We start from the raw sequence: 12,074 nt of genomic DNA, 5'->3' as shown, positions 1-12,074 counted from the left end.
CAGATGTGTGCAGCGCATTTTATGGAGGACGAGGACTGTTTCCTGGGAGAGTATAGCCTACAATGCCGGTGTCTGTTTCTATAAAGTGGGGCAATTCCAACTTTGCAAGGACAGTCTGGCGCTTGACTCATATCTTGGAAGTACGTTTTTATATTTAAAGAATTTGCCACTGATGATTCAAACGCGAGTTTTGAGCAGTGTAGAGTAGCGCTTGTTGTTTGTCGTTTCTCCGATCACAAATGCAGACATGGTTTTATGTTTACGCAGCGCGATACGCAACGCGTAAGAAGACAGTATAAGTCATTATAATCAGTAATTATGTCCCCACTGGATGCAACAAATGCCTCTTTTATAATGGATTTTAATATTTTTTGTCTCGTCGCTCCGGCCGGACAGGGCATCACAGTATGGTAGGTGCGTAACATTTCCATCACACGCTTGAGGTATTCGGCCAATCACAACGCACTGGATAGCTGGCCAATCAGAGCACACCTCACTTTTCAGACCGATGAGCTTTGTAAAAATCGACACGTTTCAGAAAGGCGGGGCATAGAGGAGAAACAATAATGTACAGTATGTGGAAAATAATGTGTTTTTTGAACCTTAAACCGCATAAACACGTTGCATTACATCAAATACACAAAATAATGTTCTTTTTAGCAACGTCATATGACCCCTTTAAATGTTTTCGAAAGTCTCTTAAGGCCTATTCAGCCCAAGAGCGACAACTATAAAGATAACTATAACGTTAACTATATTAGCATCCACATCAATGAACGATATTGTTCTGTTTATTATAAACGCGCATTGCAGTTAAAATGTCTGCCGCTTTAAAACACTCAAGCTCTTTAAAGCAGGATGGATTCTGATTGGCTGTCAATGTTTTGATCTTTCATCTGCTGAAAAACAAAAAACGTTTTGAAAGTGATACCAACAACATCGTTTCTCTTTGGTATTATCATTATAGTTGTGGTATTATTACAATTTAAAATATCTGTTTTCTATTTTAATATATATTATAATGTGACGGCAAAGCTTAATTTTCAGCAACCGTTACTCCAGTCTTCAGTGTCTTCAGAAATCATTCTAATACGCTGATTTGGTGCTCAAGAAATATTTATTCTTTTTAATATCGATGTTGAAAACAGTTGTGCTGCTTTATTCTTGTGGAAATCGTGATGCACTTTTTTAGGATTCTGATTTTATGCATCCTTGCTGAATAAAAGTATTCATTTCTTTTAATAAATCATACTAACCAATACCAAAATGTATTGAGATATACTATTCAAAAATGTAAAAAAATTAAAAAAAAAGCCCATCCTCAATAACAGACTGACCAGCAGCTCTGCCTCTCCTCAGGCTGTTGATGGTTCGTTGCTGTTGGCGTAACAGAGCCTGTTGCTGGATATCTAGGCTGTGATCATCACTGGGGGGATCAGGATACGTCTGCCGCACCTCCTCACGAGATGCACCATCTGATAACACAAACACACACAGATAAGAGTCATCCTCTCCTCCAGGACTACAGCCTCACTGAAAGATAATGCAGGGATGTTGAATAGATATATTGAGTGGAACATTTACAAACATTATCCGATCACAGAAAACACTGACACATATAGCACAGTGTTGGAAGTATTGTCCATCACATATGACAGGAGAACAGCAGCTCTGCCATGGCCAAACCAGTTGGCACAGCGATGTAGAGAGAATCAGAGCTAAAATAAAGAGCATGACAAAGCAAGGGCATGGAGCCGAGCGCTGAGTCACGGTTCACAGAGAGGCTACTCATTTCTGTCCTGCTGGGGGGTTTGATGACTGATACGACCGTTCACCCCATGAGGTGGGCAGATGGAGAGGAAGAGCTGTTGAATCCATCTTCTGAGCAGAGGAGAAGGTTAAAGATTTTCATAAGCAACATTACAGGAACAGACATTCCTCTAGGAAAACACATTAGCATTTGATACTATATTAGCATCAGGACATTAGACGTAAAATAATCCTAGTTTCACTCAGCCATATCGAGGTTTTTGCTCTGTGGATGAAAGTGTAATTGATTTAAAGCCTCAAAAACGTTAAGTTTCATATAGATATTCTCCTGTTTAATCTTTAGCTTATCCATTAGCGTCTGCTCCAACAACCCTGCAAAATGTGTTATTTTAGAATTATTTATATACAATTACAGTATTTATTCACATTTTGAATTAGCTTTTATATTTTCAGTTTTCATTTTAGTTTAGGTAATTTTACTATGTGGTTTTTTTTTTCTATGTATCATTAATTTATATCCATTTCAGTTTTGTACTTCAACTTTACATTTTAGTTTTTAAAAGTTTTTCTCTAATATTTATACATCTTTCATTTAATGTAAACAATTATTTGTAGTTAACAGTAATAACCTCGATTACAAATAGCTACTTTTTATTAACTTCCTCCATCCATCCACCTATCCATCCATCCAGTCAGCATTCTGGATCAAGAAAATAAGAGTTTGACTCTAAAACCTAAAATCCTTTTATGGCAAGTCAGTCCACTCGGCAGCCATCTTGGCATGTAGCATTTTGCTAAACTCATTTAGCCAGTATGGTAATGTGTGACTATTATAGGTGTTTGAAGAGCAGATGGTAGTTTTTTGATGTTACACAGAAGCTAACAAAGGATCAGAGCGTGAGTAACAGGAAATGAGCGTGGCTATTGGTGGATATGTGAATGTAATAAAGGCTGGTGAATGGGATTTCGGGAGCCATCACGGCTGTGATGAGTCTTTATGAGAGTGAAATTACAGACCTATTGACGAGCTCTGGAGAGGTTTTTCAAGCAAAAGACAGGAAATTCTGTGTCACATTCACCTCTGTACTTCAGATGGTTAAACTCCTGCAGGTTATGCATGTTGACCGCTGCAGTGGTGTGGGAAGCCGGCCTCCTGTTGGGGACTTGTTTGCGAAGTCTCGCCACTTCAAAAACATCCTCCGGGAGGTGCTCTTTTGACCTGTTCAATATGTAAGGCATAAGGGTCAGAGGGACAAAATAAACCTTGCCAGGATGATCAAGAGCCCAACACAAAGCATCTAGTATCATTCTGAAATGGTTTATTTTGTGATAATTACCTGTTGACTGTACATTATCCCATATTACATGGCTACTTACCAAATAAATAAGGACAATGGTCAAATATACAGTTTAGCAGTCATTATTCCAGAAAATATTGTTCACTTAGGGTTTTTGTGGGGGGAAAGGAACTTCATTACAGGTTCTAACTAACCACACGTGTTCTGAATGTGTGTCTGCAGGATGTTTGCTACCTGCTATGAACAGGAGGGGTGTGATCATTTCTGTTAGACTGCATCAATTCTCCCTCCAGACGTCTCCGTTCACTCCGCAGCTGCCTACGCAAGGCCGATAACTCCCTGATCACAGTATCTTTTTCTTCTAAAACACAAAGTCAGTACACATTTCAGGGATACGGTCCTTTACAGCTCTGGTGGTGGCAGCAGGATGTGATGTAAGTTACCTGTGGCCCTGATCTCGTTCCTGCGGGCAGGCACTGGGGGAGAATGTGGTGCTGACATAGATCGAATCTGTTTGGAAAAAAATTAAAAATAAATAAACTGTAATTAGTCTCTTTACATGTCATTCATTTAGATGTTCCTGTCTAAGTTTGAGGTTGTTGTCCAGAATAAGCTGGAGTTTCTTCAACTTTGGGGACATTTTTCCATCGCAGGGGTTGATTTTTGTTATTAAAATTAACAAATTGTAACTTTTTATTTTGTTATATGAAGATCACATTAAAACAGTCTTGGAAATGTTTTATTATTTTTTTATTATATGAATAATAATTTTCATGACTTTAAGTGAAAAAAAAAAAAAGACCGTTCCCCTGTTAATGCATGTTTAAACTGGACATTTTGATGGACAAAGTAAACTAGTAAGAGTGTGAAAAGTGTGTTTATTTTCTAAAAAAAGTGCCCATAATTGAAGAAAAACCCAAGTGTTGCCATATTAGATTGCCTATGAAGCAAGAAATAGTTGTGCGCATTTGTCACTCACAGACAGAGTAGCAGAAGAGCAGTGGCTCTCCACCGATGGAGGTCTGGGCGTCTGCTGACGTAGTTTCTTCTGCCAGGCTGGTAGGGGTGGTGACGGTGCCCTGTGGACCTTTTGGTATTTGAGAATAATGTGTCAGCACATTGTGTGCGCATATGAACAAATGTAACAGACCTGATAATGTGCACTCTTCACCTCCTCCAGATGTGTCTCTTTCTCTCTCTCCTGCCTATTTCTCAGGGCTTTGTTCTCCTTCTCCTCCACTTCTTTCCTCATTTTCTCAGCCTCTTTACGGCGCTCTTCGGCTTGCCTAATCAACTCCTCATTTTTGGCCATTTGCTATAAAATAGGTGACAGAAAGGAAGCACATACTGTGGTTCTGTACCTTGTCTTTCAAATTGCACTGTATCATTGTTCATCTAATTTTCCTGTCATTTGTCCATTCATTTCAATAGGAATCTACGTCATTTCAATAGGAAACTGGAATTTCACATGATGGCGATAGAATTTCCCCATACAGATTTCACATTGGATTCAAGTTGGTCAAGTGAATTCACAACGTTGACTAACAGAAAGCCAGAAAATTACTTGCTTGACCATGAGTTGTGCTTCACTGACATTGGATATAAACCTTTTTTGGCTGTGAAATTTCACCAAAATTTCTCTAATATTACTGCTGGTACAGTATTATGACACCATTACAACGGCAAAAAGCATCTTTCCATTGACAGCCATTCAAATGTAGCTGTTTATTAGGGATTAAAGGGGAAAGCTTTTATTGTTTGCCGTTTTTTGTGTCACGCTTGGTTAGGACACTGTGTGAAGGCCTTTAGAGCAGAGGTCCCCAACCACCGGATCGCGACCCACTGGAAGAATTGCTACCGGGTCGCAAGAACGTTCTGGGAAAAATGTGTATAGATATGACACTCTGTTATTTATTTATGTTAATGATTGTTCTAATTATTCTGTATTTTCCTTGTATGCGAACGTGCAAGCAATTTTAAACCACAAGAAGAAGAAACGAAAGAGAGCTCAATTCGTTACTCACGCGCTGTGCTCGCACACAATCAAAGAGCGCACAAGCATAGAGATGTGTTTCAGACAGCGCGGAAATACAGAGTTGCGTATACTTAGGCCTACATAGGCTAAGGCTATATATCCCCCCCCCCCAGTAAAAAAGGTAGGAGACCCCTGCTTTAGAGGAGAGACTATTTCAAGCTTAACACACTCATATGTTCAAAGTGGGTCAAGACCAGCACTTCAAAGTGAATACATCTTCCTCTCGGCAGGCCGTTTTTGCAATTCACATGAAATAACTGCAAAACAAGAACCTCTTTGTCTTTCTGACGCTTTCTCTCCTGCTCTTCCTCATACTCCCCTTGGATCCGAGCTCGCTGTTCAGTCAACCGCCTGTCTTCTTTCTCTTCCTCGAGCCTGTGCCGCTCCCTCTCTTCTGCCTCCTTTCTCCTCTTTTCCTCGATCTGTTTATCCCAAAGATGATTTCAAAGTGAGACAGCAGGCCGAAAGCACAGACAGCAGAATCCAAAGCTGATTGAATGTCCGTACCTGTTGTTTCAAGCAATCCTTGTACTTTTCCTGTTCATGGAGCTGCTGTGGAGTGGGCAGTTCATTGAAAAGGTTACCCCGGGCTTTCACAGATGGCTGAGAAGAACAAAAACCTGCAGGTTCTACAGGGGCAGAAAAGATTTGGATGGATTGCATGCAAAGGTCTTTTATTTGTAGCTTCTAAAAGCTTTGATAGTATCCACAAACAAAGTCAGAGGGTTTTTTTTCTAAATATTTATATTTCAGTAAATAATTTGTAATTTCTAAAATATACATTTCGCTAAATTTATATTAGTTTTAAAAATACCTTTTATATATACCATCATGGACCACCGGCTAATAACATGCTCTAAGTGCATGTCATTGCAGCTATTTAAAAATTCAATTCCATTTAAATTCCACTTTAGTTACATACTTTTTGTGATTGTGAGTCAAATTGTAATTCTGTGGCCATGGTACTTGATGCATGAGGTAAATTTCTGTCACCTGTTCTAGAAGCCACTGGAATCCTTGCCAATCTGCCTCCGGAATCATAAGCTTCCACGTTTGTTTTATGCATTTGTTTCAAATCACCTGGAAACACAAAAACATGACATTGCTATAATTTAAACCATTAATTTTCAGTATCAGTTTGATGATAAAAATGTAGCATACACAAATTATATACATTTTCTGTTCCCAATCCAAAATCTGTGAATTAACTGACACCACTGAGCAACTATAAGTGGAAAGATTGTGATTTACAGTACAGTTCAAAAGTTTGGGGTCAGTAAGAATTTTTTTTTTTTTTTTGAAAGACATTAACACTTTTATGCCACAAAGACACATTAAATTGTTCAAAAGGGACTGTAAAGAAGAAATATAATATTATAAAAAATTATATTTCAAATAAATGTTCTTTTGAAAAGTCCTGAAAAAAAATGGTTTAAACAAAAATATTAAGCAGCACAACTGTTTTCAACATTGAATATAATAATGCTTCTTGAGCACTAAATCAGTATGTTAGAATGATTTCTGAAAGATCATGTGACACTGAAGACTGAAATAATAGCTGCTGAAAATTCAGCTTTGCCATCAAAGGAATAAATTACATGTTAAAATATATTAAAATAAAATGTTTCATAATATTACTGTTTTACTGTATTTTGGATCAAATTGAATCAATGCAGGATTGGTGAGCAAAAGACACCTCTTTCAAAAAAGAAAAAGAAAAGAAACAAAACTTTTGAACTGCAGTATTTGTGTTACAAAACGAGTTGTGTTCATAATTTTACATACCCCTTGTATCTGTATAAGTACCTCCAATGAGCATTGAGACTTTTCAGTGATTTTTCCAGCTATTCATGATTACTGGGTAAACACTCACAAAGACTGTTTCTAGCTGCTGAATTATTTGAAAAATTGTCTTGACCTTTTTTCAAAATTTTCGTGATTTCCATGACCATAGGAACACTGATACATATAAATATCTGTGTCAAGTATACAATAACTTAATCAGGACCATACTAAATAAAATATTTAAAAATGCATTATAGTGTATTATTTTTAATTGATTAAACGTTTTTTATTTTGCAGTACTCCCACTAAGAGCCCAAAATTTGCGGATCGGAGCCTCATTAAACTGTGGACAGGGAGTTGACCGAGTGAAGTGTGAACTCTGTATGCGTACTGATGAGGTTTCCATGACCATCCCTAAGAGGGGCTCCTCCTCCTGCTCTTCCCCAGGGCTCGTAGGCCTTCATCTCAGCCTCTATTTTAGCATCATACAGCTCTTTTTCCACCTTCTCGCGATGCCGTCTCTGCTGTCGTTCTTGAATCTGTGCACCACAATTTAGACAATTAGGCTTTGTTCACACTGCACATCGTCTGATTTGTTGTTCAAATCCCAAATAAAAAACAAAAACAACTTTAAATCATATCTGACATTTCCACAAATCAAAAAAAATTTTTTTTTTTTGCTGTTCAATCTACAAATAACTAAATAGATGAAAAAAAGGATTTTTGCTGCCTGCCTGAGAAAAAAAAAACTCAATGTCAGATACTGTAAGAATGTGACATCAAAATCAACGTAGTACTACTCAACATGTTGTAATCAGACTTTAAGTACACTTAGAGGAGGAAAGTTCAAACTTTCAGTTCACCACTTTAAACTAACCCTGATCTGCCTCTAGATTCCCTTTGCCGTGGGAAATAGCGGATTCCTCTCAGATCTCTTCCTGTCAGACTGTTGAAGTTCTTGGTAAACTTAACACGGATTAGCATTCAAACCCTTCACTGCACTATTTCAGACTCAATGATCTTGCAACCAGGCAGTTAAACAAACATCTTTCTAGCTATATATCTTTCAGTATCAAAGTTCCCCTGAGGAAATAGAGGAGGTAATGAAATTTGTCCTCCCTAAGTCCTTCAAATGTGTCCACAGCCATTATGATATAAAGATATCATCTGACATCCCGCTGAGCTGAACCTAAACCTATGGCCAAATCAAGCAAATCACTTCATAACATTTATGCTTTGCAACAGTATATCACCAATTTTCATTAATAGGGTACGTTTTGATGTCTCACAAAATTTTTAAAAGCATATGAGATACAAAATTATTTTGTTTTGCTTTGTACAGAAAACTATGGAAGCCCGTTTCCGCCACTGAATAAAAAATAAAAAAGGTAATTGTGCTTTATCTCACAATTCTGACTTTTTTTCTCATAATTGCGTGATACAAACTCGCAATTGCGAGTTAAAAAGTCATAATTGTGAGATATAAACTCGCAATTCTAAGAAATAAAGTCAGAACTGCGAGATATAAACTCGCAATTCTGACTTTATAACACGCAATTGCGAGTTAAAAAGTCATAATTGTGAGATATAAACTCGCAATTCTAAGAAATAAAGTCAGAACTGCGAGATATAAACTCGCAATTCTGACTTTATAACACGCAATTGTGAGTTATAAAGTCAGAATTGTGAGATATAAACTCGCAATTCTGAGAACATATCAGTCTTTCCCCCCCCTCAAAATTGGACTTTAACTCGCAATTGCGAGTTTATATCACGCAATTCTGACTTTATAACTTACAATTGCGTGTTATAAAGTCAGAATTTCGAGACATAAACTTGCAATTGCGAGAAAAAAAGTCAGAATTGCGAGTTTTTAATCTCGCAATTGTGACTTTATATCTCGCAATTGTGAGTTTATATCACGCAATTCTGAGAAAAAAGTCTTTTTTTTATTATTCAGTGGCGGAAACGGGCTTCCATAGAAAACTATTAGGTACAGTACCATTCAAAAGTTTGTGGTCAATAACTGTTTTTCTGAAAAGGATAAGGAAATGTATCATTTTGTTCAGCAAGGATGCATTAATCTGATCAAAAGTGACATTTACAAGTAAAGACATTCACATGTTACAAAAGATTTCTATTTCAAATAAATGTCGTTCTGTTGAACTTTCTATTCAAAGATTCTTGAAAAAAGTATCAACAAAAAATATTGGTAACACTTTAGTATAGGGACTAATTCTCACTATTAACTAGTTGCTTATTAGCATGCCTATAATTAACGTATTGGTTGTTTATTAGTACTTATAAAGCATTTATTCTGCATGACCATATTCTACATCCTTAATCCTACCCAATACCTAAACTTAACAACTACCTTACTAATTATTAATAAGCAGCAAATTAGGAGTTTATTGAGGCAAAAGTCGTAGTTAATGGTTTGTTAATATCTTAAAATAAAGTGTGTATAATAGCCAAAATATTAAGCAGCACGCGTTTTTTCAACATTGAAAATAATAAGACACATTTCTTTAGCAACAAGAATGGTTTCTGACTGGAGCAATGGCTGCTGAAAACTCACCTTGGCCATCACAGAAAAAAAAATTACATTTTTAAAATATATTACAACAGAAACCCATTTTTAAGTGTTCTTTAATTTTTTAATTGTAATAATATTTCACAACATTACTGTTTTTATTGAATTTTTGATCAAATAAATACAGCATTGGTGAGAATAATAGACTTCCTTCAAAAAAAATCTTACCAACCCCAAGCATTTGAACAGTAGTGTTCACTCAATGAACTTTCATCTAACATAATTTAATAAATTATTTCATTTTAATTAATAATATCTTGAAAAGTAGCTAGTTTTAATAAATGTATCTGTATCATCACTCCTTAAATGACTTCACGATTTTGGTTCAATGTCTGAGGTTTTGACGTCACAATTCTGACATAATCTGTAATTAATATTCAATTCATTGTAGTAATAAAACTGTTAATTAAAAAATTAAAAATTAATACATTGGTGATTAAAATGTAAAGCTGTGTAACCCTGTTACTACACCTTTCCATAAATGAAATTAAAATTATTTGCACCCTTTCTATGGCATGATAATTAATTCATCCCATCTCATAAATCATTGAGAGAGTACCTGCTGCTTCAGGGCTTCCTGATAGCTAACAGCACTTTCCTTGGCCTGCTGCAGCCTCTCAGGAGGAAAGAACGCTGGTCCTGAAGGAACAACTCCAGCATGGCTGATCGCTCTATGGAGAGACAGAGATGAGCATTATGTTTTCTGTTGTATTCTGTTATATCTGAATAAATGTGCCCCCTACTGGTACCTCAGTATATAATTCATATTGTCATTTCAATGTGCATTGTTTCAAATGAGGTACAACTAAATGACAGCTCTGACTCTGATTGAAGAAGCCACTTGCAAACACATTGTAAAATCCCTGTCATGTGACTTACTAAACTCTGAAGCTAAATAATTGAGGTTTTGTACGAAAACATGTGCTTACTTTGTGAGGCCTCCTGAGGGAGGCTGCAGAACGGGCCACTGTGCTTCTGGAGGGATGTGTGCCTGCTGACCCACTGCTGGTCCATCTAACACAAACAAAACAAACAAATCACATTAAACATGCAGTCAACAGCTACATTCATCATAAAATAGCCAGGGACTCCAAACTATAACGCAACCACTGCAGAAACAAATTAACACTACTCATACTGACCAACAGTGTTGGGGGTAACTCATTACAAGTAATGCGAGTTACGTAATCAGCTTACTTTTTTCAAGTAACTAGTAAAGCAACGCATTACTTTTTTAATTTACAAGAAAAACAAGTAACGCAAAAGTAATTAGTTACTTTTTTAGGGAGTAACGCAATATTGTAATGCATTACTTTGTAAAGTAACTTTCCCCAACACTGCTGACCAACCACACAAATATCAATAAATGATACAGATAATGACATACATTAGCACAGATGTATTTCGTTTAACCAAATTTGATGCTAAAGCAAAAATAAGCTACTTACAGTAGGCCAGATTGGGGTCTAGAGGATTTCTAGTTCCATAATAGTAATACACATTATCATAAGGAGTTTGATAGGAGTCAGTGAGGGAGGGACCCAATGGACGCACACCTGTAATTCTGATATCAGAGAACCGACATATTTCATTAAACATGTATTAATTAAACATTAATTTTTGTTATTTCAGTGCAAAATCTAAGAACATAACACAAAATCTAATACAAACCTTGGGGCAACTATCTCCCCCAGGGTTCTTGAGAGACTTCTGTGATTGTCTTCAGTAACAAAGCCTCCAGCCTCCAGACCAAGGCCTGATGTATTAGCCAGCCGGCTTAAGACAGTGTTGTGGTTTATAGATGGGGACTGGAAAGCAACACGAGGTCTCTCAGGGGGTGCTGTCTCCTTTGCTGCTTGTGGAGGTCTCTCTTCTTTGAGCCGCCTGGCCGAGTCAGCCCTGAGCTCCTCCAGACCCAGCCCAGTGCGGTAGGGTACATCCCTTCTCCTGCCCTCATGTTCCCGGGTCACGGAACCAAACTGTTTGATTCGATCTGGCTGTGAGAAACAAGGTGAGATGGCTGTCAATAGGAGCGCAGCAGGTGTTGCACAGCTATGGCTGCAGTGAAAATGTGTCAAAGTCTATCGGGTCAATCTCAAATTCTGTTCCAAAGTGCGAGGGGGACAAAAACATCTTCTTGCACACTATATCACAAGTCTTCTAAAGCCATACAATTGCTCTGTGTGAGGAACAGGCCAAAATTCAAGTCGTTATTTACTGATAATCACCTATTTAGAATGTAGTGCATGTTTTGTATAAACTACTTTTGTTATATATATATTTGTATTATATTTTCATTATGGATAAAAATCTTAATGACCACAAGAAAATGAAGCACATTTCAGAGCTATTGATAGTTTTTGCATACTGAATGTTTCATAACAATTTAAAGGACTTAAAGACAAAATTACAAGAAATATTTAGCATAAAATAAGCTTCATTTTTATTATTTGCTGAATATTTATGCTAAATATTCGTATTATTTTATTTCTTGTTCTTTAAATTGCCCTGAAAATGTCATTATGCAAAAAAATTCCTAATGGTTTTAAAAATAAGTAGCACACCCCTAGTTATTTCTCATATTTAAATCTTA

General features: G+C 36.8%; 1 protein-coding gene across 2 annotated transcripts in view; it reads right to left on the bottom strand.

Annotated features, from left to right (window-relative positions):
* cspp1a (centrosome and spindle pole associated protein 1a) overlaps nt 1-12,074 on the bottom strand; it is a 23,355-nt gene that overhangs the window by 5,784 nt on the left and 5,497 nt on the right. For both annotated transcript variants that reach the window (XM_016495315.1, XM_016495314.1), the window contains 14 exons: nt 11,153-11,478; nt 10,930-11,045; nt 10,411-10,495; nt 10,041-10,152; nt 7,280-7,427; nt 6,097-6,183; nt 5,611-5,732; nt 5,376-5,525; nt 4,240-4,383; nt 4,048-4,155; nt 3,512-3,578; nt 3,303-3,429; nt 2,850-2,989; nt 1,338-1,475 (listed from right to left, as the gene is read on the bottom strand). In XM_016495315.1, the coding sequence (XP_016350801.1) occupies nt 1,338-1,475; nt 2,850-2,989; nt 3,303-3,429; nt 3,512-3,578; nt 4,048-4,155; nt 4,240-4,383; nt 5,376-5,525; nt 5,611-5,732; nt 6,097-6,183; nt 7,280-7,427; nt 10,041-10,152; nt 10,411-10,495; nt 10,930-11,045; nt 11,153-11,478 (1,870 nt within the window). The remainder of the gene's footprint in view (nt 1-1,337; nt 1,476-2,849; nt 2,990-3,302; nt 3,430-3,511; nt 3,579-4,047; nt 4,156-4,239; nt 4,384-5,375; nt 5,526-5,610; nt 5,733-6,096; nt 6,184-7,279; nt 7,428-10,040; nt 10,153-10,410; nt 10,496-10,929; nt 11,046-11,152; nt 11,479-12,074) is intronic.

This window comes from Sinocyclocheilus anshuiensis, unplaced genomic scaffold, assembly GCF_001515605.1.
Source record: "Sinocyclocheilus anshuiensis isolate Anshui unplaced genomic scaffold, SAMN03320099.WGS_v1.1 scaffold110, whole genome shotgun sequence".
NCBI lineage: Eukaryota > Metazoa > Chordata > Actinopteri > Cypriniformes > Cyprinidae > Sinocyclocheilus > Sinocyclocheilus anshuiensis.
The sequence above is the reverse complement of the archived record's forward strand: the minus strand, read 5'-3'. Positions and strand labels throughout refer to the sequence as shown.